This window comes from Petaurus breviceps, unplaced genomic scaffold, assembly GCF_028583685.1.
Source record: "Petaurus breviceps papuanus isolate PSGF00001 unplaced genomic scaffold, PetGlider_PUasm1.0 79, whole genome shotgun sequence".
Classification (NCBI taxonomy): Eukaryota; Metazoa; Chordata; class Mammalia; order Diprotodontia; family Petauridae; genus Petaurus; species Petaurus breviceps.
The window spans coordinates 31,241,771-31,266,576 of NW_027186523.1; the positions used below are offsets into that span (position 1 = coordinate 31,241,771).

Here is a 24,806-nt window from a genome sequence, read left to right on the forward strand (position 1 = left end):
GGGGGGACTGGAAGAATGCTCTTGACAATAAGAAGGAAGTGCAGGGGTCAGGGAGAGTTTAGGGGGTAAATACTCAAGTTTGTTAACAATGAAATGCTGAGGCAGTCCAATACAGTCATTTGGAAAGGACATGAGCACAGGAAAGAGCTAGACCATTTTTATGAGTTCAGAGAAGAGAATGTTTGAGATTAGTCACTCAAGTCCACAAGTATTTATTAAGTGCTTACTATGGGTCAGGCACTATGCTAAGCATTAGGGATATACCAAGAAAGGTAAAAACAATCTCTGCCCCTAGGGAGTTCACATTCTAACTGGGTAGACATATACAAACAAGATATATACAGAATAAATTGAAGATACTCTCAGAAGGAAAGCCACTAACATTAAGGCTGACAAGAAATAGTTTCCTGCAGAAGGTGGTAATTAGCTGAGACTTGCATAGAAGCTAAAGGCAGAAATAAGAAGAAATTAGAGTTCCAAGCACAAAGGAAAAGCCAGTGAGAAAATTCACGTTGTCTGGAGATGAAACATCTTCTGCCAGCAACAACAAGGAAAGCTGTACAGGATCACAGAGAACATGGAGGAGGAGTAAGGTGTGTAAGAATACTGGAAAGGGGTTAAAGGAAGGGGCCAAGTTACGAAAGGTTTTAAAAGCCAAAGAGCGTTTTAAATTTTATCTTGAAATAAAGAGGGAATCAATGTAGTTTACTAAGGAAGTTGACATGGACAGGCTTGTGTTTTAAGAAGAGTTGGTAGCTGTGTAGGAGAGACTTCAGGCAGGGAGACCAACCATAAAGCTATATATAGTAACAGTCAAAAGATAAATAGAGGGATGGGGGATTTATGAGTGAAGTTGGGAAGGCAAAATGTAGAGTATTTGGCAAGAAAACGTATATGGGGAAGGGAGTGGTTTGCAATGGGGGTGGGGGGGGGAAGAAGGAGGAAAGAGGAAGGATTACCCTAAGTAGTAAGGTATAACACCTAGGTGACTGGGAGGATGGTAATGACTTTGACAGTTAATTGGAAGGTTTGGAGAGGAAATAGGACTTTAGCTTAGACTTAAAGGAAGCCAGGAGGCAGAGATAAAGAGGTTTAAAAATTCCATGTATTAGAGACAGCAAGTAAATAAATACACTTGTCAGTAGTAGGGAAATTAGGAAGAGAGTCAGGCTTAAAGGTAAAGATAACAAGTTCACTCTGAATATGTTGACTTTATCATGTCTGTGGGACATGTGAGACTACAAATCAGGAGAGGCCTGTTTAAAGAGATCTAAGAATCATCTGAAAAGAGAAAATAATTGAATCCAAAGGAAGTAATTGGGATCAAGAGGTAAGATAACATGGAAAGAAAGTAAAAGAGATAGCCACCTCATGAAAACCTGAAAAGGGCATTTCAAGGAGAAACAAGTGATGTACAATGTCAAAGACTGAAAAAGGGTCAACAAGGATGACAACTGAGAAATGTCACTGGATTTGGAAATTAAGAGATAACCGGTAACTGGAGAGAATAGTTTTAATGATATTTTTAAATAGCTTAAAAAATGAAGTCAGAAGAGATAGACTTCTCAAGGAGATTAGCCACAAAGCCACAAAAGAGACTTTTCAAGGAGAGAGACATGTGTATGTTAGTAGGTAGCAGGGATGCAGCCAAAAAAGAACTGAAGATGGTGGATGACAAAGGAGGTAATCTGCAGAAAATAGGATGCAATGGGATCAAGAGTACATGTAGAAGGGTTCACCTTAGCAAGGAGAAAGACCACCTCTTCACATTAGACAGTATGAGATAGTGGTAGAATGAAATCTAAGAAATGCAAGATTAAGATGAAGGAAGGAATCTACATTCTTTCAGTAAAATGAGACAAGTTTTGGGGTGAAGGAAGTGAGGAAGGATGAAAAGGTTTAGAAAAACAGCTGTGGCGAATGGAATATTGAGTTGATTGGGGAGATATAAAAGGATTGCCTAACAGCAATGAAAGCCCAGCTGTGCTTATGTAACAGATTTGTAGTGAACCCAGTAAGTACAGGTTCATGCTTTCCTCCAGTTTCATTAAACAACACATGGGTAAGAATGAAAACTGCAGATGGTGGGAATAAACCAAGGTTCAGGCTCAGTAGTGTATGACTGATAAAATAAGGGTGCCAGGGACTCAAAACAAGAGTACTGTAGTTGAATTGGTTCACCAAGGGTTCAAGAAAGAGAAAAAAGGAGAGTGTAAGCCAGCACAAAGGGTAGTGGTCTAGGAAAGAATTTGAATGTAAAGGGACTGGAAGTTATGGTTAGGACAAAGAATGAAATTAGCGACTGCCAGGGAAAGGTGAAATTATAAAAGCAAAGAAACACCAGCTAAGAGGTATAATGGGAAAAGTGATATAGAATTAAATGTTTATTAAACGTTAGGTGTCATCATTTTACAGGAAGAGAAGTGCAGTGGAAGAACTACAGTGAAAGGACCTGGGTTTGTAGTTTGGCTGTGTTGTTTGCTACCTGGGAAACTTTGGGGGAGTCAATTTCTCTTTTGTTCTTGTTGCTGGTCAGTTGTTTCAGTCCTGTCCAACTCTTCCTGATCCCATTTGGGGTTTTCTTGGCAAAGATCCTGGAGTAGTTTGCCATTTCTTTTTCCAGCTCATTTCAAAGATGAGGAAACTTGAAGCAAATAGGGTTAAATGACTTGCCCAGGGTCACACAGCTAATGTGTCTGAGGTCACATCTGAACTCAGGTTTTCCTGACTCCGGGCCTGGCAATCTATCCACTGTGCCAACTACCCTATCCATTTCCCTAGGAACCTGTTTTCTTACATGAATAGGCTGGAATAGATTACCATATGGTCTCTTTCACCTCTCAGTCCATGATCTTGGGATTATACTTTGGGAATTAGATGTTAAAAGGCTTAATAATAGTAAAATAAGAGACAACAGATTTGAAAACATTTGCTCTGAATCTCTTTTCTCTGTTTCCTAAGGTGTCTGGAAGAGTCAACACAAGAAAATATAGCACATAATTTATACCAGTTCCAAATAACTGGCAAGACCCAATGACTATAAATGTAAAATTATAGCAAAAGCTGCTTTCTAAAAGAATAGTTTTAAAATTATTCTAATTGAAAAAAGTAAGATTTTCATGCTTGTCTGAAAACACAGCCTTAAAGGCTACCCAAATTTAAAGCTCTAAAGCCACACAAAGTATGAACAATAATTGATGTCAAATTTTTTATACAAATGATATAGAAAAGTACTTATACATACAATTTTCCTTTACCTCAGCTACCAACTATTTCTAACTTAACTAATTTTATCCTCTTTTAGTCTCAGGTTCTTCATGGATAAAAGTGAAAAGACTAAATCTGATGACAAAGATTATTCCTGACTTGAAAATTCTGGTTCTAAAATTCTTTAAACAACTTGTTCTTTGGGGCGGCTAGGTGGCACAGTGAGTAAAGTACTGACCCCAGAGTCAGGAGGTCCTGAGTTTGGTTCGCCTCAGACACTTAACACCCACACAAAAAAACTAGCTGTGTAATCCTGGGCAAGTTACTTAACCCCAATTGTCCTCCAAAAGGCAAAAAAATAAAAAAATAAAAATTCCTTAAACATCATTGCCTCAAATTTAAGGTGATATTGTAAATAACCAAAAAAAGAAACTTGTTTCAGAATGTGCCTGGAGTACACTATATCAGTTCAAATACTAAGTGTCATCATTCATGAGCAGAGTGCTACAGGATACACTGCATGTACCAAGGGAGCAACTAAGTTGACTCAATTAATTAAGGAATATATCTGTGATAAAATGGCAAGCCATTTATTAATCAGCACACAAATATTTTGTATAATTAAGTACCATGAAGAAGTCATATCCACCTTTCTGACTACAGTAAAAAAAAAACAAAACCCAGGTATCACTAAACCAATTGATTCAAAAAAGATATTCTTCCCTCACCTTTTTAATTAAAAAAAAATCTTAAAGGATATTTTTTACAAGCTACTCATATTTCATAGTTTACTGAAATACACAAAAGCAAGGAGAGAGCGTAGAGAAATAGAGAACAACCTACAGGTCTAAATATAGGCTTTACTTCCTCCCCTAACCCAAGTATGTCTTGAACAAAACATTGAGTGTCATTTATAATAGAATTCTTAAGAAAATGAAAACAAAACTAATGAAGGTGAAGAAAATGGTAATTTTTAAAAAAGAAAAATATATGTATTTCAACTCATAGAAATGTTAAAACAAAATTAGCCCTTTTATTGTACAAGTATTTTATGTGGTAGTTATGTGTAATTATTTTTCAGGGTACACCCATACTTTCTGTTTTCTGAGTTCTCATTTTAGGGGTGTGGTCTACATTCAAACTATAAAGTAAGGCAGTATTGTCTACTGCAGCCCACACAATCATTTTCATATATGACTAACAGAAAAGAGAAGTTTACATCAAGCTCTGCTTCCAATAAGTGCAATGGTTTTTCATCACAAATTTCATCCAGTATCTTCTTATCCTCCCTCCCCCTTGAGGTTCTACCCTCTTTAACTTCTACAAATCAGATCTTTAGTTTACCTCTTAATATGCTGTTAGTTTGTTTTGGGTAGGGAGGGCAACAAACCAACTCCCTAGGGCCCAAAAGCATGCAATATACTGTCCTAATTAAATTTGCTAATCTGTTTATCAAAATTGTAAGTTCTTTATAAAGTACTACCAAAGATACAATTCTACAGAAATGATTTTTATCTTCTTAAGACTTTAGAATCACACACACAAACAGAGTGAAATTTAAGATACATTCTTGAGGAAACTAAAGACAAAAAATAAAAGTGTTTGCAGGGTTTACCTAGGAACTGAAGTTTCATATCCCCCCCACCAAAAAAAAGGGTAAGTTTTCACAATCTGAGTATCTATGCAGGGGAAATTAAATGAAAGGGGAAAAAAAGCTCAACTGCTACCCAAAATTAGAATTTTGAGAGGAAATAAAGAGAAACAATGTGGTGGAGAGGGAAATGACCAGAAGATATGGTCCCCAGCTTAACCACAAGGTGGCAGAAAGAATGTCAACCCCTCCCCAATAAAGGGAACACAGGGTACAACTCTTTATCCTTATGATTGTCCCCATGGACCAAAAAGTATAAATTGGTAAACAGCAACTGTGTTACTGTAAAGCAAGCATACTCTAAATCTCAAAAGGCAAAAAATGAAGCAGTATGAAAAAAGTTCAGGGGTTTGCCAAACAAAGTTCAAGATAATGCATAGTAATACAATATGACAGATGGATCTAGTTATTAGTTATTTAACATTTTAAATGTCTTCTCTCTCTGTAAAAAAAAAAAAATATATATATATATATATACACACACATATACAAACACACACATACATGTATGTTGGGGGGGGGGGTGGCAGTTGGTCCAGAGCTATGAAATCATTTCTTAAGGGGCAAGAGAATCATAATTCTAAGAGTCATGTTCCCAATTGTCTATGTAGGTTACATGTTGCACAGAAACGATTTTATATATGACAGCCTCAGAAAAGCCCATTTGGCAAAATAACTCAAGTACACTGAGATGTATTTCCTGGATGATAAGTCATTCAATAAATGTCATCATTCTGTCTCCCTTGGTACCTCAATTTCATGTCTTTCCCAAATATAAATACTTATATTGGTACTAGTTTCCATTTTCTGTATTTTCTTGTGAATCAATGCTGCATCTTCATTTAATACTGCTACCTTCCTTTCTCTTCCCCCTTACAAATTCATATTTACCCGTCAATTTAGATACTTCAATGTGCTTTATTTGGACCATCTCATTTAATCCTAACAACCCTAGAAGAGTAAATATTCCAGGTAGAATAATCTTTTTACAAATAAGTAAACAGAGGTCAAAGAAGTTAAATGACTAACCAACAGCCAAAAATCTAAAGTCAGAGGTAGAAGTGAACCCAGGTTTCCTGACTAAAAAGGAACCTATCATGTTAACTGTTTTTACTTGCCTCACCACTCAAAGTCTCCAATTCCTTGCAATCTGTTTTCATAAGGTTATATAACTAGAGCTGGAATATACCTGCACAAGTCATCTAATCCAACCCCCTCATTGTAAAGATGAAGAAGAAGAAAATCAGGCACAGAGAAGTTAAAGTGACTTTCCCAAGATCACACACAGAATAAACTTCAGGTGGGAACTGAACCCAGATGCTGAATTCAGAACCAGTATTTCACCACATCAAACATGGTTCTTTAAAAAGAATAATTATCATTTTTATTATTTGATATTTTATTTTCCCCAATTAAATGGTAAAAACAATTTTTAACATTCTTTTTTAACAATTTCTGACTTTCAAATTCTCCCCTTCTCTCCCCCCTCAATAAGAAGGCAAGGAATTTGATATAGGTTACACATGCAGTCATGCAAAACGTTTCCCATATTTGTCACATTTAAAAATAGACAAAAAGGAAAAAAGAAAATTAAAGTTAAAAAAATGTATGCTTCCATCTTCATTCAGACTCCATCAGTTCTTTCTCTGGAGACAGCATTCTTCATCATTAAGTCCTTGGGAACTATCTTGGTTCATTGTATTGCTGAGAACAGCTAAGACATTCACAGCTGATCATTGTACAATATTGCTCTTAATCTGTACAATGTTCTCTTGGTTCTCATTTCACTTTGCATCAGTTCATCTAGTCTTTCCAGGTTTTTCAGAGAACACCATGCTCATCATCTATTATAGTATAATAGTATTCTATCACAAATACATACTACAACTTGTTCAGCCACTCCCCAATTGATGAAACTCCCCCAATTTCCAATTCTTTGCCACCACTAAAAGTGCTACTATAACTATTTTTGTATGTACAGGTCCTTTTCCTTTTAGATTTTGTTTTTGTTTTATGTCTGGGATACACTACCTACTAGTGGTACTGCATGGTTTTATAGACCTTTTGACATAGTCCCAAATTGCTCTTCAGAAGGGTTGAATAAGTACACAATTCCACCTGCATTAGTTTCTCAATTTTCCTATATCCCCTCTAACATTTGTCATTTTTCTATTCTGTATATTAGTCAATCTGATAGGTGTGAGGTGGTACCTCAGTTGTTTTAATTTGCATTTCTCTAATCAATAGAGATTTAGAGCATTTTCATATGACTATAGATAGCTTTGATTACTTTGTCTGAAAACTGCCTACTCATACCTTCTGACCATTTATCAACTGGGGAATGGCTCCTAATTCTCTAAATTTGAATCAGTTCTCTATATATTTGAGAAATAAGATTTTTATCAGAGAAAGCTGTGAAAAAAATTTTTCACAGTTATGATTACTGTATATTTCCCTCCATCCTATTTTTCTCCCTTGTTCATCCTCTCTCCTTGTACCCTGTCCATCCTCCAAAGGAAACATGGTTCTTTCAAAGATCATTAAAGACTTCCTCTTTTTTATCAAATACAATGTCCTTTTTTCAGCCTTCATCCTCTGTAATTGACCCCTGTGACATCACTTTCCTTTGTAACATCTTTCTTGTTTCTACAACATTTTCTTTACCTGATTCTCCTCTTAATCATGTGGCCTGCCTCTTCTTCATCTCCTTTGCAAACCTCATTCTCTACTTACCACTTAAAACACTAGTTCTTGCTCTGTTCCTCTCATCTTCTCTTTATACTTTCTCTACGCTTAAGAATCTCATACACTCCCATGGTTTCATCTATCACCTCTAAGCAAATGACTACCAAATATTTCTCATCTCCCCAGAGCTGTATTACCAAATATCAAACTGAATTACCATAAGCCCCTCAAAAACAGAATGCCTAAAACTCAGTATCACCTCCCAAATTCCCTTCTCCTCATAATTCCCCCCTTTTTCTAATTTCTAAAGTTCTATCAATGAGATCACTATCCTTTCGATCACTCAGGCTAAAAACATATGTCATTTTTATTTTCTCCCACTTCAAACTTCATACCTAATCTGTTATTGAGTCCTGGGATTCTACCTTAACACTATTTCTACAGTGAGAATTTCTCATTAATTCAGATGTAAAATTGTTCCCTTTTTTCTTTTCACACTATAACCACATAACTTCTGGTCCTTACTATCTCCAATATCAATTACTAGATAGTCCCTAATTGATATTCCCAACTCCAATCTCTCCCTTGTAAGTTATAGTTCACAATACTGTGTGTAATCTTTTTTAATACTACTCTGGTCAGTCAAAAGACTATTTAAGGCCTGCTACTGTTTACTGAATTGAATATAAATTCCTTATCCTTGCATTCAAGGTCCTCCATAATCTGGCTCAAATCTACCTTTCCAGCTTTGCTGCACTATTCTTATTCCAATATCATATGACTTCCTTTAAGAGAATCTGATTTATTTCTTCTCTTTCATCTTGGACAGTCAAAAGTCACAGTGACCTGTAGATCATATCTAATTAATAAAAGATGAACTGATGAACTGAACTGATAGGAGCTATTAATTCAGTACCATCTCCAGACTTAATTAATGCATTCTTAATGTTTGGAGAAGACAGGTTAAAATAATATTGTAATTACAAAACCACCTTTAGAACTAAAAACCCCACAACAGGGCCATTTACAATTACCCTTTATTGCTTAAGCCCTTGAAAGTTTTAATATGATGAGATGGAATAAAAAAATTTGAGGAGACCTGGATTCACATTCTGCCTGTAATATGTACTAATTGTGAAGGCTTGGTTTCAGAACCTTGGTTTCCTCAAATCTATAAAATCAAGCTAATAATCCTCAGACTTCTAAAACCTCATGAGGCTTATGACAGAACTGTTATGCAACATGATTACAAAGCAAAACAAAAACAACTCTGTGGCTATTTCCCCAAATAGGTGCATCATCCTCTAAGACAACATAGACTTTTTAAATGCAAGCTAAGGGGTAAAATTAAAGACTGAAATACCCCGGTCTCATTTTTCTTTTATTTACATATTGAAACTATGTAAGATTTTAAAATTCCTTTTTTTTTTTCAAGGTTCTAACCTTCAACACAAAATTAATAAATCACACTAATGTCATGTACACCTTGCCAATGTCCTTTACCATTCTGATTTTTGATGAGGCAAGTGTTCATACTGAAGCAGCAGCAGTACTGATCTGAAGTCCATGTAAACAAATCTTGTTATTACAGAATCTCAAGATCTGAGGTTGATTCTAGAAAAGAAGAAATTACCCTAGGAAATCAAAGTTTTAACGTATGATCTACTCAAAAATACAAAATAAGCTTAACTTACTTACCCAGTAATTTGGGGTGAGGATGCTGATGTTTTAAAATACCATATAACTTAATGTTATTATACTTGATATTCACAACTACTAAAACTTACTGCATAAAAATTTCATTGGAAAGAAGAACAGCATATGAGTTTAAAAGAAATTTCCTTAAGTGACGAAGCCCTTCAGATTCTCAGTGTTCTTATTTGCTGTTGATAGTGCTCTGACTTTAATACTCTCCTAAACAAGAGTCATAATTAAATCAGTAAGAGTTTGACCTATAACTAACCATATGAAAAAAAATCAAGCAGATAAAGAATTGTTTAAATAATGAGATCTAGTCTGGGGGATAACCCAACTTCATCATCTGGAACAGACATAAACAGCAAATGGATCATCAGGTGGGGCCAAGACATTTGAATGAGGGCAAACTAGACTATCTTTAGGAAATTGTTAAAAATCTTTTAATAACCAGAAGCTTCTCCCTGAAAGAGTAAGAGTATTCTAAACTTAAATTTCAGAATCAAATAATTTCAGTAAGTATTAGGATCATAAAAAGAAAACTTTAAGTGACCTTAGAGGTCAATTAGTTCTATCATTTCACATTTTAGGGTTGAGCAAACTAAACGCCAGAAAAGTTAAGTCCCTTTTTTTTAGTAAGTTAATTTATTTATTTTTAGTTTTCAACATTCACTTCCATTAAGTTTTAAATTTCCTCCCTCCCCAAGATGGCATGCAATCCAATATAGGCTCTACATATACATTCCCATTAAACATATTTTCACATTAGTGATGTTGTATAGAAGAACCAGAACGAATAGGAGGAACCACAGGAAAGAAAAAAACCAAACAAAAAAAGAAAATAGTCTACTTTGCTCTGCATTCAGATTCCATAGTTCTTTCTCTGGATGTGTATGGCATTTTCCATCATGACTGTTTTAGGTCGTTGCATTGCTGAGAAGGGCTAAGTTTTTCAAAATCAGTCATCGAAGACTGTGGCTGTTACTGCGTACAATGTTCTCCTGGTTCTGTTCACTCAGCACCAGTTCTTAAGTCCCTTTTCTAAGGTCACACAGATAGCAACAGAGCTGGCATTTAAGCTCAGTCCCTATGACTTTGAGTTCAGTTGGATCATTACACTACTCTATATAATAAGTCACCAGGAACAAAAGTAGAACTAATTTTCCTGTATTCCCATTAGGTATTCCCCCATTATCACTGAGACTCATAAGACACAGCATTTAGAATATATGAACGTATACCAAAGCTTAAGGCTGTAATTTATGAAGTTAGTTTATGAAAAATTATTTAAGTACTTAAACTAAGGAGTCATATAATAGAAGGAAAACATCAAAGGCTATAAAGCACAAAATCATACTACTGATATTTCCTTTAACTAAAAAGACAAATTACTTCAGATTCATAGCTAAAAAAAATGTAATTACTGCTGCTGGAAAAATTAATACCACCAACTTTTCTACATAACTTCCATGATCAAGGCAGTCCAAAATAAAGAAAATAGATCAAAATAGAGTATTACAAGATATACAAATGGCAAAAGAGTGTAATCATTATCTTCCATTAACAGTGTACATCTTTAATTAGCTGATTTGAGAGTTTATTGATTTAAAGATGTCATGCTGACGATAACATATATGGATGTTAAAGACTGTGCATATTAGAGATAAAGACCATTATTTTGCCTCAGTCTCTTCACCTATATACAAAACTGTCATTAATTGCCAGAATTTGTATCTCTGCTTCTTATGATACATTATTTTGATATTGTTGCCCAAAAATTACTTTTTCAGACCTGTTGTACTTATTACAGGGCTAGTCTGAATGCCAACTTCATGAAATAATCAATTTGATGAACAGGATATTTCAATTAAAAAACATATACTAATAAGCACTTTTGCACTTATTACATACAAGATATGTATAAGCTATAACATATATAAAATCATAAAAATAATGACAACAATGAAATGCTAAGAGATGTCAAGGAATTTCTATTTTACTGGAGTGTGGGTGGGGGGTAAAAAGAAGAGATGAAGATAGGCACACATAATTAAGTATAATACAAAGTGCTTAGGGCATAGGAGAGATCAGACAAAATAAATAATCTAGAAGAATGGCACTTAAATTAGGGTCTGTGAACTTATTTTTGAAACATTTTGATTAGTTAATTTAATATAATTAATTTCCTTTGAAATCCTTTGTATTTTGCTTTACACATTTAAAAACATTATTCTCAGAAGGGGTTCACAGGATTTCCACACCTCCAAAAGGTTCTATTACACAAGATTAAGAACCTCTGCTTTAGGAAAATTTAAGGAAAGAACAATAAGGTTAAATAGAAGAAGTGGTATCCCAACTTGAACTCTGGAGAAAGATGGAATAATCTAAAAGGAAGGAAGGAGGAAGAAATGCATTTTGAGCATCAAGAATAGCTTTCATGAATATAAAAGATGTAGGAGACTGGTAAGTCATCAGGTGTGAGTTAATTCTACAAAGCAGTGTGTGGAAGATTTGGCCAGGGGTTCAATTCTCTTATCACTTCATATCTATGTGACCTTAAACAAGTCTCACTTAATCTCTATGGGTCACAGTTTTCTCATCTGTAAAGGATAGGGTTAGACTAGTTGATCTCTATGTTCTTTCCTTCTCCTATGATCCTGTTTGTAAAATAGTTAGTTACACACACACGTTAAGTAAGAGATAATGGAGAAAGGATTGGATTACTACCAATTGGGGGAAAAGAGCAGCAAAGGCCTTTCCCTAATAGGTAGTACTTGATCTAAGCTTTGAGGGAAACTAGGGATGCAGAAATGAAAGAGTGAATTCCAGGGACCAAGAGACTCTAGAAAGGCAAAGAGATGGAATGCTATGTGTGAAGGAGAGTAAATGGGTCAGTTTGACTAGACCATGGAATGTATGAAGCAATGTAATATGCATAAGCCTAGAAAGCCAAGCTGGAGCTGAATTGTGAAGGACTTTAAAGGACAAACAGAAAATTTTTATATTTAATCCTAGAGGAAATGGGGAGCCAATGCAAATTCTTGAGTAGGGTAATGCCCCAACAAGATTTGGAAGTTTAATGGCTATGTGGGGATGAGGGAAAGCGAGGATAACATTCAAGTTAAAAAAACTTACAAAAAAGTTAAAAATGTTTTAGGCCTGCTGGATTTATCTCCAGGACACATAGTTTAAAATGCCAATTAGGAAACTTGTGATATAAGAATGAAACTGGAAAGGTGGGGAGAGGGAAAGGTAATGGATATAGAGATCCAAGAGACATTGGTAGAGAAATGACAACTAAACACATAAGAGCTAATAAGGTCACTTAGAAAAGGCATGTAAAAACAGAAGAGTTTGGGAGACACCTCTTTAGGAGGTGTGATCTGGATGACTAACTAACAAAGATGAGATGGCAAAGAAGTGGTGAGACAGGTAGTGTAAAGAAAGCTCAGGGCCTTCCCCAATCCATGTAAAAAGGGGACTCTAAACAAACTTTGGAGCTGCAGAACCCACAAAATTACACAGAGAAGCTAACCTCCTGCTGAGGACAGCACGGCAGGCCAGCAGGAATCGAACAGCGAAGGGCTCCAGGAGCCCAGCCCAGCCCCATGCCAAGGCTTTAGCCCCAGGGTGGGCCTGACCAGCCGCTGGCAGGAGATCAGCAGCAGCTGTGGCCCTTTCCAGATTTATCAACACACAGATGCAAAGGACAAAGTGAGAGGTCAGTGCAGTCTGGACTTTGGGACCCAGTAAGTGGGAATGCGTGGCTTTTGCCCCCAGGGTGACAAGCTGTTGAGACCCTGCACACCCAGCCAACGCCACGTGGCAGCTTCAGCTCCTGGCCTGCAGACTGTAGGGGGACCAAGCACCAGTCTGAGGGGTAATTGCTCTTCCTTTAACCTTCTTGGATCTGGATTGCAGTCTAGGGTGGACGTCCTGGGGTGTGTCCAGCTTGCCAGAACATGTGGAAACCTCAGAGAGGGCACCCATCTAATACCTCCGGCAGCTGAGAAAACCCCAGCATTTGGGACAAAAGCTCTCCTGTCTGGTGGCAGAGTCCTACTGTGGCAAAAAGTTCAGGGGTCAAGTGACTGAGGGGCAACATGACCAGGCAAAGGAAACAAAGCAGACAGAAGATTCCAATATTAGACTCCTATTTTGGGATCAAAAAGGAGCAAAGCATGGAACAGGAGGAAGACAGTGAAGTCAGAACTCCTGCACCAAAAGCTAAAACTATGAGCTGGTTACAGGCCAGAGGACCTTAAGAAGCAGATAAGAGAAGTGGAGGAAAAATTGGGAAGAGAAATGAGAATGATGCAAGAAAATTACGAAATGAGAGTCAACAGCCTGACTGAGGAAAATCAAACCTTAAAAAATAGACTAACTCAAATGGCAAAAGAGGCTCAAAAAGGCAATGAGGAGAAGAATGCCTTATAAAGCCAAATTTGCCAGATGGAAAAAGAATCTCAAAAGCTCATTGAGGAGAATCTTTGCTTCAGAATTAGACTGGAGCAAATGGAAGCTAATGACTTTATGAGAAAACAAGATGCTGTGAAACAGATCCAAACAAATGAAAGAATAGAAGGCAATGTGAAATATCTCATGGGAAAAACCACTGACCTGGAAAATAGATGCAGGAGAGATAATTTAAAAATTATTGGACTACCTGAAAGCCATGATCAAAGTAAGAACCTAGAAATCATCCTCCAGGAAGTTCTCAAAGAAAACTGCCCTGATGTTTTAGAACCAGAAGGCAAAACAGAGGTTGAAAGAATCCACCAATCACCTCCTGAAAAAGAAAACTCCTAGGAATATTATATCCAGGTTCCAGAATTCCCACATTAAAGAGAGAATATTACAAGCAGCCAGGAAGAAACAATTTGAATATTGTGGAAACACCATCAGGATAACTCAGGATCTGGCAGCCTCTAGACTGAGGGATCGAAGGGCTTGGAATGTGATATTCCGGAGGTCAAGGGAGCTGGGATTAAAACCAAGAGTCACCTACCCAGCAAAACTGAGTATCATGTTTCAGGGGAAACTATGGACATTCAGTGGAATAGAGGACTTTTTCTTGCTGAAAAAACCAGAGTTGAATAGAAAATTTGACATTCAGATACAAGAAGCAAGAGAAGCATGAGAAGGTAAACTTGGAAAAGGAATCATAAGGAACTTATTAGAGTTCAACTATTAACATTCCTACATGGAAAAACAATAATTGTAACTTATGAAACTTTTCTCAGTAGGTGAAGGGAATAGAAATATATATATACATCTACATATGAGGGTATATGGGCATATGAATACATATGTGAATGTGTGTATACATGTTTACAAGTATGCATAGATAGAGGGCACAGGACCAATTTAACAGGAAGGGATGATACTTAAAAGGTGAATTTAAGAGGTGAGAGAGGAATATAATGAGAGGAGATGGGGAGAGACAGAATGGGGTAAACTATCTCATATAGAAGAGGCAAGGGAAAATGGTTACAATGGAGGGGAAGAATAGGAAGGCAAAAGGGAATGGGTCAACCTTATTCCCATTAAGTTTGGCTTGAGGAGGGAATGAAATACACACTAAATAGGGTATCTCACCCTCCAGGAGAGTAGGGGGGGGAAGGGGATGAGAGGGGGGATGATGGAAAGGAGGGCAGACTCAGGGGGAGGGAAGTTGGAAGCACCCACTTTTGAAAAGGCACGGGATCAAAGTAGAGAATAGAACACGTGGGAGGTGGGATAGGAGGGAGGGAAATATAATCAGTCTTTTACAATATATCTACTATGTTACTGTTTTGCATTAGCCACACATGTACAACCTATACTGAACTGCTTATCTTCCCAGTAAGGGTGGGTGACAAGGCAGGAAGGGAATGAATCTGGAATTCAAAGTTTTAAAATCAAATACATAAATATATATATATATATATATATATATATATATATATATATACATACTATTACTAATACTATTTTACATGTAATTGGGAAATAAGACATACAGGCACTGGGGCATAAAGATCCACTGGAAAATCAGAAGTTAAAGCATTTGAAAAAAAAGAAAAGCTCAGCAATGGTCAACAGTGTCAAACGCAACAGCTAGGTTAAGGTCAACTCACTGTTATAAACTAGGGTAAAGGAAAAAAGAATGGGGCATGATATTTAGGAGTTTTGAGATTAAGAGAAGAGAGACAAGGGAAGGCATGTTGAACGGCCTCAATTTCCTCCACTGCCTCCATGAGGTTGCTGTGAAGATCAAATAAGATAACATATAAATATTTTGCAAACGTTAAGGCATTATATAAATATTAACTAATATTAAATACAAAAGAATTAGTAATTACACAAAAACAAGAAATAGTTGTTCTTGACCATCTAAAACATACTAGTCAATAAAGAATAATAATTTGTAAAAATTAGAGAATTTAAGCTATTCAATGGAAAATACCTTCAGCAGTAGATCTATAGTTTTGTTATTCATTAACATACCAACTTTAACTTTTAACCCTGTGGTACTGGTTAAAATGTGTTGAACTAGCCAGAACCAGATAATTATATGTAATTTAAGGTTTTCTTCAACTTAACTGCCAGCTCTCATAATCTGGTTTACTGAAAATGTGCTCCAATTCATTTTGACTTAGAGATAGGAGTTGAATCTATGACTTAATTGGTAGAGAGAGCTCCTAGTGAAGAACTTCCTCAACTAATGCAGGATCTCCCCCCCCCCCTTTTTTTTTTTAGCAATTTATAATCTTAAAGAGTTGCCTAGAACACTGAGAGGTTAAGTGATTTGGCCAGGACTACATAACACGCAGGTATCATAACTAGAATTTGAACCTAGGTCTACCTACTTCCAGGACCAACTATCCACTATACCAAGGCTGACTCTAATTCAATAATCATTTTATTAAGTGCCTATTATGCAAAACAAAGGGAAGGAACTAGTACAGTCTAGTGAATAAGGTGCTACCCTTGAAGTCTGGAAGACCTGGGTTCAAGTTCTGTTTCTGATATATACTAGTAACATATATCCTATATTTGATACTGGGTGAGTTATTAAATCTCAGTGGCCACAATTTCTTACAATTATAAATTGCAGAGTAGTTGCAGATAAACATTAGTAACAGGTTTCCTTCCTGAGAGCTCCCTAAATGGACAAAATCATATGTTCAGACCAAAAGTAAGCACAAAACCCTGTGCTACATTACAGGAAATGGAGCCAAAAATAGTTCTTGCCCATCCCCATTCACCCAACAAGCTTATATTCCACTTGGTATAGACTAGTATTACTCCCCATTGCTGCCACCAAACCTAACAATTCTTTTCCACCAGCACTTTCTCCTTATCCACCAGTGGAGTCATCAGCTCCTTCAACTTGTATTTGTTAAACTTTTTTTTTTTTTAAAGCAATTGGGGTTGAGTAACTTGCTCAAGTTAAGTAACTTACACAGCCAGTTATTTTTGTGTGGGTGCCAAGTGTCTGAGGCCGGAACCAATCCCAGGTCTCCCGACACTGGGGCCAGCACTCTTACTCACTGAGCCACCCGACCACCCCTATTTATTAAATTTTTGAAGCTTATATTCTAAGCAGTAAGCAGAAAAAGAGCAGCAGCATGGCTAGAGTTTCATGACTAACATGTTGTAGACCATATGAAATGAAGTTCTAATGTCAAGGAACAAGAAGGGGCCAACAAATCAGAACTGGGTTAAAGATGCTAGGACTCAAAAAAACGTTCAAGGATTTAACTAGTTATGTTTTCACGTGATTTAATCACATAATACCTAGTATTGTTCAAATACACACTTGAATTCTTTGGATATATTTTTAAATATGTGCTTCATATAAAAAAATGGCAAAAAATTTTAAAGTTGTCTATACATTAAACAAATTTTGACTAATCATTTCTTAGACAGGAGGTAAGGTGGTATCTTCAGGAAGAAATACCTGATCCTGAAACTTGGGCTCTATTTCCAACTCTACCACTGCTTCAGTGGCAGATTTGATAAGCTATTCTGGGAAGGTCATTTAACCTCATTAGGTCTCAATTTCCTCATTTACAAAATGATTAGTTGGGTTAGATAAAGTCACTTCTTAATTCTGCTCAGTTAAGATTTCAGTAGTGCATATTGTTATCTGGAATTATTTTATTAATTATATATGGCTTAATCATCTCAACTTACAGAAAATTTGTCTCAAACACAAGAACAATCAGTTACTGATAGCACAAACGAAAAAGGCAAAATGCGGGGCAGCTAGGTGGAGCAGTGAATAAAATAGAGCACTAGCCCTGGAGTCAGGAGGACCTGAGTTCAAATACGGCCTCAGACACTTAACACTTACTAGCTGTGTGACCTTGGGCAAGTCACTTAACCCCAATTGCCTTGCCTTCCCCCTCCTCCCCCAAAAAAAGACCAAAAAAGAAAAAGCCAAAATGAGAAAAAGTAATTTAATATTTTAAAGTAAGTTCTTTGTAAAAACAATATAATAAAAAATCATTTTTAAAAAAAGAAAATTTCCTTCTGTGTTAACTGAACATCTCTCATATCCACAACAACTTCTCCACTCACAATTTACCAACCCTATTTCAGACACTCAACAAACCTCTTACATATACTACTGCAATAGCTCCCTAATTGGTTTTCCTGCCTCACCTCCCTCCTATCGTATCTTCTATACAACAACTGAAACTATTTTTTCCTAAAACAGAATTGACCATACTACTTCCTACATCAATTTCAATGGGTCCTTATTACCTTATGGATTATATATAAACTACTATTTAAAATCCTTAACAACCTGCTTCCAACTGTGATTTCCCATCTTAAAAGACATTATACTATATGGTCCTTCATATACTATATGGTCCAGCCATACTGGCCTTCTTACTATTCCTTACCCACAATCTATCTGCTACCTCCAACATCTTTGCACTGATCTTATCATCCTATGCACTCCTCTTCACATGCACCTCTGAGAATCCTTAGTTTCCTTCAATGTTCAACTTAAGTTGAAGAACCACGTTCTTCTACATGAAGCCTTTACTAATCCCCTATAACTAGTACCCCAGAAAAAATTTAATTTTCATATATTCACATATGTATATGTCTCTCTTAAAAGAGACAGCATTCAGTGAAGGCAAAGAAGGCTTAGTTTTTGCCTTGACATATCTTCTGCTCCTAGCATATAATACATAGGATATAGCAGGTACTTGTTGATAAATTAAAAATAAATAAGGCTTCAAAAGTAAAGGCATTTACAACAGCCTTTTAGCTATTGCTACACAATGGGCACTGAAATAACTATATTTACAGTCAGGTATCCATAGCTGAGAATACATTAAAATAGGAAAAGCTAAGGGGGTATAAGGGGAGAGACCTAGTAGAAGAAAACTCTTGTTCTCTCTACATCTTTCCTTTAAAATAGCACAAATGTACCATTTCCATCAACTGAGGCATATCTTACTAGTTGGATTCACCACAGGTAAATGAACAGTTTGGCAATGATTAATGTAGAAAATTCAACCCCCATAAAATTAGATTTCTCTCTTTCAAGCCTACTATTTCTAAAACAGTCAATTATTCTAAATGCATCTTTAGTAAACAGTGACCACAAATAAACAACTTTAAGCAAGAATGAAATATGGAAATCCAGAGTTATATATAATAAATAGTTTAGGATTCACAAGGACCAGGTTCATATCCTGGTGGATTTGAACGCTAACCCCAAGGCTCTTCTCCCAGTCTCTGGCTATTATACCCCTAACCTTATAGCCCCAGAGAAAACTTCTTAAACTTAAGTTTATTTCCTATCTTATGTATCTCCAAAGGAATTAAAAGGGATCTTTCTAGAAAGGCACTTGATGTACAAAGTAGATCTGGTATAGAACAATTATTTCCTCTACTACCAAAGAAATACTTAAAACACAAGAGGCAAAAAAGCATGCACTAAAACATAAAATAGTAATTTATAACAAATGAATCATGGAAGGCCACAAATATACAATAAGCACATAAAAATTATTAAGAGCTTACAAATTAATTAATTATAAAATACCAGAGACCTATATGAAGATTTTTTCAAAACTGTTTCTGGACAAAAAAATCAAGGAACAACTGGACAAATGGAGAGATAACCCTCTCCTAAATGGCAGGTTAGGCAAAGAGAATATAAATGTCAATATTCCTAAGCTAATTTACAGATTTAATGTAATAAATATCAAAACAAGAACATGTGGGGCGGCTAGGTGGCGCAGTGAGTAAAGCGCTGACCTTGGAGTCGGGAGGACCGGAGTTCGGTTCCGAGTTCGGTTCTGGCCTGAGACACTTAACACCCACACAAAAATACTAGCCGTGTAACCTTGGGGAAGTTACTTAACCCCAATTGCCCTCCAAAAGGCAAAAAAAAAAAACAAAAACAAAACATGTAGGCATAAAGTTCACAAAGTAACAGAGGGCAAGAATATCAAGAATTACACAGAAAAAAAGAAAGCGTAAAAATAGTATTTGCCCTAACAGACATCATTTGTATTTCAACAAAGCAATCATAAAAAACTTTCTGGAACTGGGGAGGGAGGGAGGGAGTGGGAGAGAAGGAGGAGAAAAGAGGAAAGAGACAAAGAGAGAGACAGAGAAATACAGTAAAAAAGAAGAAAACAAGAGTCCAGAAATAGAACCTGATATAAATGAGGCAAATATTTAGTAAGTCCATGTCAAAGAAGCATTGGGAAATATAAATTTAGTAAAAACTGTTCAGAAATCTGGGTAGCTGTAAAAAAATAGATCCCTACCTCATACAACTACAGTAAATTCAATCAATGATCTAAATATACATCATTTAAATATATAAATATACATCACTTAAAAAAGATAAAAGGATTTTGCATATTAAAGCACTAATCTCTAAAAATTAAAGCAAAAAATGAAAAAATATGCGTAGCTAAAATAATCTATCACATAAAAGTTTTGACACAATTATCTAAAGGAAACTGGTTCTTATCTATAACAGCAACACACATACCCTCAATGAAGAAATGGTCAAAGTATACAAAAGAAAACAGAACCATGAATTATTGTACTTTAGTTGTTGGAATATACTCCTACTACACACCAATGTATCTAAGTATCTCCCTCAGGACTTAGTAACACAAATATTTTTATTTATGTCTCTCAAGATCCCTGCTGAAGTAGGAGAGTTGACAATACTCCTTGTTCCCCAAGGTCACTTCCAGATTCTACTTCTACAATCATCATTCAGTAACCTCTCTTCCTTTCAGATTCACTCAAAATCTACCACCCAATCAAAATTCTGGTATCTGTTATCTATGACTTACAGGACACTCCCCCCTTCTTTCCACAATGAGGTCATTGACTGGCAGGGTGGGAGGGAGACAAGGTAGACGTTTGTTGATTGAAATATATGTGTGATTTTTAAAAATAATCTTGAACCATTACAAAAATCAATCAGTAAACAGTCTATCAGTGTCTTTTCATTCCTTTAAATCCGCAGACAGTAACAATTATCTATTTCAAAATAACAATTTTTTAAAATCGCAGTGATTTTCTTAGTTTTCCTAAATCTTCTATTTACTCAGTCATTTATGGTGAAAAAAGAATATATTAATTTCCTTTTGGTCACTAAGAGCTGTGATCTCTGTTCTGGTACATTTGAAAATATGCTGCTCTGATTCAGCCTCCCATGTTTATCTGAAAGTGCTCAGTAATTAATATCTATTTAAAAAACAAATGACTGCAGTTTTATAGAGAATCTTCTTTCTGGGTTGTGCTGTATACATGGAAATTTTTTTTGTCTCATGTATTTAAGTTCAAAATGAATAAAAAATTAAAATTTAAAAATAAAATGTCAAATGTATGGGATTAAAATTTAATTTAAGGATTACAATCCTTAAATTAAGGATTACCAAAAGAGAATGTCCTAAGTAATGGTTTAAACAGGAGGGAAACTGATAAATTTTGACAAAAGAAATGCCTTGACTTTTACCACTTTTCTCAACTACAACTTCAACAAGGAATGTGATTGTTAATAACACATCACACCTTACTACCACATTTCCAAATGCCCAAGTTGCACAATTTGTAAATAACAGCTAAACATTTAAATTTTATAGATGTCCATAATGGTAATAAAGATCTTCCCTGACCCTTAATAAACCTACAGGAATTTGAAGACCTTTCCTGCTTTGAAAATATACTCTCCCCTAAGAGGCTGAATGTGGTCACATGGAGCCTGTGGTGGGAGGAGTTTGCTCAAGGACAGAGCAAAACCCACAGAAAGCTGGGAGTCAGAGCAGATAGGCACACTTGGGAGCTGAGGGCACATCCTAGGGAAATAGTCAGGCTTGTGAATACATGTTGATTTGTAAGAAGGCTAAAGAATGGTGTGGCTCAGAGCAGAGCCCAGATGGCGGTGTAGAAGCAGGAAAACTCTCTGCACTCCCCCTATAACCACCTCAAATACCTATAAAATATGACTCTAAACAAACTTTAGGGCTACAGAACCCACAAAGAGATAAAGAGAAAAAAATCTCTGGCTGAAGGCAGGCCTGCAGGAAAGGTCCATCACACCCTGCTGGGAGCAGAACCCAGTCCCACATGAGCCCACAGTTTTAGACTCTGGACAGCCCAACCAGCCCTGGCTGGAGGGACTTCAGGAGAGTGGCTCACCAGCAGCTGTGGGAGTTTCCAGAATTATCAGCCCATAAATGCCAAAGGCAAAGTAAAAGGTCAGTGTGGACTTTGGGAAGAGGGAGTCCAAGAGTACAGTCTGCCCTCTGATGCCAGAGAGAGAAGCGGCACAGCCATGGCCCTGCATGGCTGTTTCAGAGCTCCTGGCCTGCAGATCATAGGCAGACCAAGCAACCATTCTGAGGGCTAAGTGCTCTTACTTTAACCTGCTTGGATGTGGATTGCTGTCTAAGGTGGAGGTTCTGGGGTATGAGACTAGGTGCCAGAACCTGTGGAGGCTTCAGAGAGGGCACCGAACTAATAGCTCCAGCAGCTGCAAAAACCCTAGCCATTTGGGACAAAGCTCTTCTCTCTGGAAGCAGAGTTCTACTGTGGCAAAAAGCTCAAAGTCAAGTAATTGAGTGGCAACATGAGCAAGCAAAGGAAGAAAAGCAAGCACAGCAATCCAACTTTAGATTCCTTTTTTGGGGACAAAAAGGATCAAAGCATGGAATGGCAGTAAGACAAATTAGTCAGAACCCTTCACCAAAAGCTTCCAAGAAAAACATGAACTGGGGGCGGCTAGGTGGCATAGTGACTAGAGCACCGGAGTCAGGAGGACCTGAGTTCAAATCCAGCCTCAGACACTTAACAGAAAAACTAGCCGTGTGACCTTGGACAACTCACTTAACCCCAACTGCCCTCTAAAAAACAAGCAAAAAAGAAGAAAAAAACATGAAATGGTTACAGGCCATAGAAGAGCTTAAGAAGGATTTTGAAAACCAAATAAGAGAAGTAGAGGAAAAATTGGGAGGAGAAATAAGAATGATGCAAGAAGGGGCGGCTAGATGGCGCAGTGAATAGCACTGGCCCTGGAGTCAGGAGGACCTGGGTTTGGATCCAGCCTCAGACACTTAACACACACACTCACACAAATATCCATGTAACCTTGGGCAAGTCACTTAACCCCAACTGCCCTTCCTAAAAAAAAAGCAAAAAGAAAAAAATGATGCAAGAAAATCATGAAAAGAGAGTCAACAACCTGATGGAAAAAAATAACACCTTAAAAATAGACTAACTCAAATGGCAAAAGAGGCTCAAAAAGGCAATGAGGAGAAAAATGCCTTAAAAAGCCAAATTTGCCAGATGGAAAAAAAAATGTCAAAAGCTCACTTAAGAGAATAATTCCTTCAGAATTAGATTGAAGCAAATGGAAGCTAATGACTTTATGAGAAAACATAAAATAAGATGCTGTTAAACAGATCCAAACAAATGAAAGAATAGAAGGCAATGTGAAATATCTCATTGGAAAAACCACCGACCTGGAAAATAGATCCAGGAGAGATAATTTAAAAATTATTGAACTACTTTAAAGCCATGATCAAAAAAAGAACCTAGAAATCATCCTTCAAGAAATTATCAAGGAAAACTGCCCTGATGTTTTAGAACCAGAGGGCAAAAGAGAGGTTGAAAGAATCCAACAATCACCTCCTGAAAAAGATCCCAAAAAGAAAACTACCAGGAATGTTATATCCAGGTTTTGGAGTTCCCAGATCAAGGAGAAAATATTACCAGTAGCCAAGAAGAAACAATTTGAATATTGTGGAAACACAATCAGGGGAACACAGGATCTGGTTAGCTTTTACATTGAGGGATTGAAGGGCTTGGAATATGATATTCTGGAGATCAAAGGAGCTGGGATTAAAACCAAGAATCACCTACCCAGCAAAACTGAGTACCATATTTCAGGGGAAAATATGGTCATTCAATGAAATAGGGGGCTTCCAAGCATTCTTGATGAAAAAACCAGAGCTGAATAGAAAATCTGACATTCAGATAAGATACAAGAAGCAAGAGAAGCATGAGTAGGTAAACAGGGAAAAGAAATCATAAGGAACTTATCGAAGTTGAACTATTTACTTTCCTACATGGAAAAATGATAATTGTGACTTATGAAACTTTTCTCAGTATGAGGATAGTTGAAGGGAATATAAACGTGTATATGTATGTATATATGTCCATATAGGAAGGTATTTGGGCATATGAATACATATGGGAGTGTGTGTATATATGTGTACAGGTATACATAGACAGAGGGCACAGAATCAACTGAATAGGAAGAGATGATACTTAAAAGATGAAATTGAGAGGTGAGAGAGGAATATAACGAGAGGAGATGGAGAGAGACAGAATGAGGTAAAAATTATCTCCTATAGAAGAAGCAAGGAAAAACTGTTACAAGGGAGAGGAAGAACAGGAAGGCAAAAGGGAATGGGTCAACCTTACTCTCACTTAATTTGGCTTAGGGAGGGAATGACATACACACTAAATAGGGTATCTCACCCTACAGGAGTGTAGGGGGAAGGGGATGAGAGGGGGGATGATGGAAGAAAGGGCAGGTTGGGGGGGAGGCTAGTCAGAACCACACACTTTTGAAAAGGGACAGGGTCAAAGTACAGAATAGAACAAGCGGGGGGCAGGATAGGATGGAGGGAAATATAGTCAGTCTCACAATCTATCCACTATGGAAATATTTTGCATAGCTACATATGTACAACCTATATTGAATTGCTTATCTTCCCAGTAAGGGAAGGTGACGAAGGAAAAAGAAAAAGAATCTGGAATTCAAAGTTTTAAAATCAAATATTAAAAAAAAAAAAATATATATATATATATTTTACATGCAACTGGGAAATAAGATATACAGGCACTGGGGTATGGAGATCCATCTTGCCTTACTGGAAAGTCGGAGAGGTGAATGGGGGAGGATATAGGAGGGAGCAGACTGGGGGAGGGATATACAGTGGGATCGCTGTTTTATAGTGGTGGGTAGGGGAAAGATGGGGAGAAAATTTGTAACTCAAAATCTTGTGGAAATGAATGATAT

The 24,806-nt window shown here is 36.7% G+C and overlaps 1 protein-coding gene across 3 annotated transcripts in view; it reads right to left on the reverse strand.

Annotated features, from left to right (window-relative positions):
- Window positions 1–24,806, reverse strand: part of LOC138175887 (tyrosine-protein phosphatase non-receptor type 12-like) — a 118,446-nt gene that overhangs the window by 76,939 nt on the left and 16,701 nt on the right. Inside the window, exon 1 of one of the 3 annotated variants that reach the window (XM_069106536.1) lies at window positions 9,047–9,066. The exons of the other annotated variants lie outside the window; for them this stretch is intronic. Coding sequence (XP_068962637.1) covers window positions 9,047–9,049 — 3 coding nt within the window. The 5' untranslated portion in view covers window positions 9,050–9,066. Of the gene's footprint in view, window positions 1–9,046; window positions 9,067–24,806 lie in introns of those variants that run through there. 3 annotated transcript variants of the gene reach the window in all.